A 5,000-nucleotide genomic window follows, 5' to 3' on the forward strand; every position below is an offset into this window, starting at 1 on the left:
TAAAGCCCTGCTTCGTCATACAAGACTGTCGCACAAAACTAGGGAAAATAGCAGATCTACAAGCACACAACGTGTCGCACCGCAAGGCGTTTTGTGCTTGTACAGTAGATCAGGGCGTTGTGTGCTTCTAGATCAGCTATTTTAACTAGTTTACATGCTTTTTAAAATGATAAATACAAAATGAACAGTTTTGGACAGACAAGGTTTCCACCCGACAATGACCATATGTTCTATTTTTCAATGAAAATCTTGTAACAATAATGACATGCCCAAAATAGAGATAGCACAATAATCTTGTATCTTATATCTGGCCTGAGCTGTAGAAACTTTTTAAGCTCTATGTAGAACCTTGTGTTGATGAGATGGTTTTTGTATCATTTGTCTCCAGGTGAATGACTTCGTGAGAGGCAAGACCAGACAGAGCGATGGCACGGTTCCCCTGGCCGCTGAGATCATGGCTGGTGGATGTGTAAGTCATAATGTGATCAATTGGCTTTAGACTGTTGGCCGCATCCTCTATTAATAATATTTATTAACATTTAGCCAGTACTGTGTTGTAGTCAGATATCCATAGACATAACATAAGAAAAAAATTAAAACACATGTACAGCAAACCAAATAAAGAATCAATGGGGCTGAACGATAGTTGGCTAAGATATGCCCAATCACCTCTCCCGGTCCCATAGATAGTGTTGGCTTGCTGACGAAAACGGACTACACTTTGGCCAGAAACAACGACCGGAAACAGTTTCAACCCAGTTAGCGCATGCGCAAGTAGTTAGCGCATGCGCAAGTAGTTAGCGCATGCGCAAGTAGTTAGCGCATGCGCAAGTACGGGTTAAAACTGTTTCCGGTCGTTGTTTCCGGCCAAAGTGTAGTCCGTTTTGGACTACAGAAAAACTTAGGAGCCCTTCCGCTCCCGACCGGATCAAAAGCCCGAAATTGGAAGCCAGCCCAGGCTAGAAAAAGAGAGACAAGGCCGTCCATTAGGACAAAATTAAAAATAAAACGTCGGCCTTCGTTCCATTTTGGGGGCTGGGCGGCCAACAAAGTAAATCATCACTGTCGGGCAGAAACCTTGTATCTCCAAGTTTCAAATTTGTTAATTTTTTCGCACAGCAAAGCCCTGCTTCATCATACAAGGCCGTCGCACAAAAGTAGTGAAAACGGCAGATCTACAAGCACACAACGCCTCGCACCGCGAGGCGTTGTGTGCTTGTAGATCTGCCGTTTTCACTAGTTTAAATATTTTTTAAAATGATAAATACAAAACAAACGGTTTTGGACATACAAGGTTTCCACCCGACAACGATGAAATATAACTCATGTAATTGCCCCACTGGCTTGTCACTTGTCATGATCTGAAATGGCAAATCTTTGAGTAGCAAAGATTTAAATAAAAATAAATCGCACCCGTGCGAAGTGGGCAGTACAAACACTAATGAGGAGGGGGAGTATGACCTCTCTTTGCCTCTACAACTCTTTCCCGGGCTGAATCAGGGGCCCAGCACTAGCCATAAATTATAACTACCAGGAGAGGATGCTAATATGCGGAGGTTATGTCTCTCCTGGAGTTATAAGCCAGAGTCATATGGCTCTCGCTGGTTGAGCCCCAACGTCCATACTACGCTCAAAACATGTACATATCAATAAGTTGCTCACCGATCCGTCGAAACAGCTTTATATCTACCGGACGGCACACTCGTTGGCATGTGTTAGTCCATATGTTGCTAATAAATTAATGTTTACTAAAACTTCACCGAGTCTCATCGCTTTCCTTGTTTTTGAACTGCTTGGGTAAAAATGGCCGAACATATCACGTGACGTTGATCGCCGTTGCGATTCGCTCATACTAGGACATGACGTTTTTGTATGCGGAAGTATTCCAACGTTCTGTAGTTCTGAATCGTTCTGAAGGCGACGAGGAAACGTGAGTCTCGGAGAAGTTTTAGTAAACATTAATTTATTAGAAACATATGGACTAACACATGCCAACGAGTGTGCCGTCCGGTAGATATAAAGCTGTTTCGACGGATCGGTGAGCAACTTATTGATATGTACATGTTTTGAGCGTAGTATGGACGTTGGGGCTCAACCAGCGAGAGCCATATGACTCTGGCTTATAACTCCAGGAGAGACATAACCTCCGCATATTAGCACCCTCTCCTGGTAGTTATAATTTATGGCTAGCCCAGCACATCCCTGTATAGACCACTTTGTGCCTCCTCCAATCACCAGTCAATTATCTTCACCTGGCAGTGAGGAGTTCCACCAGGAGGAACATGCTCTCCAACCAAGTTCTTCTCCCTGATGAACAGGTGCCCTAACATACTTTTTGGGAGTCGCTAGTGCAGCGAGTGGACAATCAATGGACAACACTACTTAATACCCCAAAACATAGTTGTGTTGTGTGTGTGTGTGTGTGTGTGTGTGTGGGGGGGGGGGGGGGGGAGCCTAGTAAGCTTTACAGCTTATTTACACAGGATCCCTTTATGTAACTCATATAACATTGAAAGACAGACGGATAGAATACAGTACTATGCATAGGATATCATCAATTACCCAAAAATAAAGAAGCAGTTAAGAAGAAGAAAAAAAAAAAGGCTGAAATAAAAATGCCTTTTTAATAAAAAATACAAAATATTCAAAGTGGAAAAGTGGATGTAAAGCTGGGCTTAGTCAATTATTGGTTTCGAGTAGCAGCCGTCTGTAGGTGACTGTTTAGGCCGATAGTTTAGCGCAGAGGTCTTCAACAGGGGTCCGCGACCCCTAGGGGGTCCGCGGAGGTACTGCAGGGGGTCCGTGAAATTGTTGCTTAAAAAAATAAATAAAAAATAAATAAATAAATGCTTTTTTTTTGCCATTTTCCACATTTATGTTAAAAATAAATCATGATTCTATCCATTTTGAATAGCTTGAATACATGATTACTATGCAATTGACAGATTGTTGATATTATTGACATTGGATCTCAGTTAATAAGTATGTTTAGAAATGGTAGTCGTAGCCCCGACCCCCCCAACCTACGAGGTGGTAGGGGGTCCCTGCTCCATCTCCCCATCAGTTTGGGGGTCCCCGGCCTGAAAACGTTGAAGACCCCTGGTTTAGCGCAATAGTTTGGTGCAGTTCTGGAGTCAGGGTCAAGTCAGTGTGCAGCTTGGCTGGAGCAGAGCAGAGACACCATTTGAGTCATGGAGCATTCGAATCTCTCCAAGAGCGACCGCCAGCCGTCGTAGTCAAGAGTATACTGTAAAGTATCTAGTGTCGAGGCTGCATACCATCTCTAACTATGTTTACCCGCTTTCTGAGGGCCGTCACAGTCCAGCAGACAGCCATGGAATGTGTGATCTGTTGCAGGGAAGCCCTGCTTGTTGATAGAACGTGTAAAACTCGCACATGAAAGACGGAGCAAATTTCCATACTGTATCCAATCACGCACACATACTTATCTATCACACAGATGTGTGTGCGTGTGTATTCCAGTGCACGCACACACACATGCATGCGCTGGCGGAGATTGACAGGGACTGCTACCTGAGACCCCCAGTCTCCCCCTCCCCATCTGTTACCTGCTCCCCGCCCATCCTGCGTTTTGATCACTGAGCTGTCACACACACACACACACACACGCACACACACACACACACACACACACACACACACACACACGCACACACACACACACACACACACACACGCGCGCACACACACACACACACACACACACACACACACACACACACACACACACACACACACACACACACACACACACACACACACACACACAGTACATCTATCTGAAGCAGCTTATGCCTGACCAAATGAAAGGGGGCCTTTCACTCTGACCCTCTTTTGATGCTACTCACTAAAGCAGAATATTTGGGGATACACAAGTCATTACAGGAAGGCCCACATACCCTCGCTGTCCACTCAGCCAACACACAATTGACCTCATTAAGGTCTGAGGGATTTTTTTTCCTTTTTCTTCGTAAGGAATCAATTCAATATCAAATGATTTTCATGGCTGGGATGGAGAGAGTCAAAGAGCAAAGTGTGTGTGTGTGTGTGCGCGTGTGTGCGTATAGACCAAGGGGTCTTCAACAGGAACCCTATTGTCCATATTTTGAGAACCTTAGCCAAAATAGCAGATCTACAAGCTCACAATGCCTCGCAGCGCGAGGCGTTGTGAGCTTGTTGATTGGCAATTTTTGGCAAAGAGCTTTGGTGTAGAGGGGAAAGTATTGACGGTTCAAGTGGTTAAATATCTGAAAACACAAATTGACATGAATCCAAAAACCAAAATACACTGATGATTGTGCTGTCAAACAATGAAACTCTACGGAATCTCTATGAACAGGTTGTGGGGGTCCCTGCTTCATCTCTCTCTACTAAGGGGTCCTTGGCCTGAAAACGTTGAAGACCCCTGATGTAAACTATAGACAACTCTACATACTGTACATACACTACAATCTGTCACTTGTCTCAGTTAATTTACATACAACATATTTATCTATTCGTCACTGAGAGTTTTGGTTCCATTTGTTACACAACGACACCCAAGAGTTAATGAAGACTGGGCCTCTTGCAGCACAGAAGCAGTGGGTGATGTATGGGAGCCCAGGGAGGAGTGTATGAGTGGAGTAGAGAGGAGTGTGGACGGATGGATTTTTCCTCCTCTTCCTCTGTGAGTCGTCGTGACAGATCCTTTCATCCTGGCCGGGGCCCCCGGTGTTAGTGCTGGCACTGGCTGCACCCTGCCTGCCACTTTAGTACGCACACACACACACACACACACACACACACGTATGCATGCATGCATTGCATATATACGTATATATATGCACGCACGTGAGGTTGTGCGCTCACACACATGCACAAACACGCATGCACACGCACGCATGCCCACACACACAAGAAATATGTGTATGCAGTCAGGCATGTACATTTAGTGTACATATAAAACATGCATGTATTGTACATACTAAACATGCATGCAT

At 44.6% G+C, this 5,000-nt stretch overlaps 1 protein-coding gene across 1 annotated transcript in view; it reads left to right on the forward strand.

Annotated features, from left to right (window-relative positions):
- The window catches only part of slc25a13 (solute carrier family 25 member 13), a gene marked incomplete at both ends in the record, with an annotated part of 82,331 nt that overhangs the window by 55,671 nt on the left and 21,660 nt on the right, over window positions 1-5,000 (forward strand). Inside the window, one exon of the mRNA XM_080735552.1 lies at window positions 389-469. Coding sequence (XP_080591678.1) covers window positions 389-469 — 81 coding nt within the window. The remainder of the gene's footprint in view (window positions 1-388; window positions 470-5,000) is intronic.

Source organism: Nannobrachium achirus (genome assembly GCF_963921795.1).
Source record: "Nannobrachium achirus genome assembly, chromosome: 10".
Classification (NCBI taxonomy): domain Eukaryota; kingdom Metazoa; phylum Chordata; class Actinopteri; order Myctophiformes; family Myctophidae; genus Nannobrachium; species Nannobrachium achirus.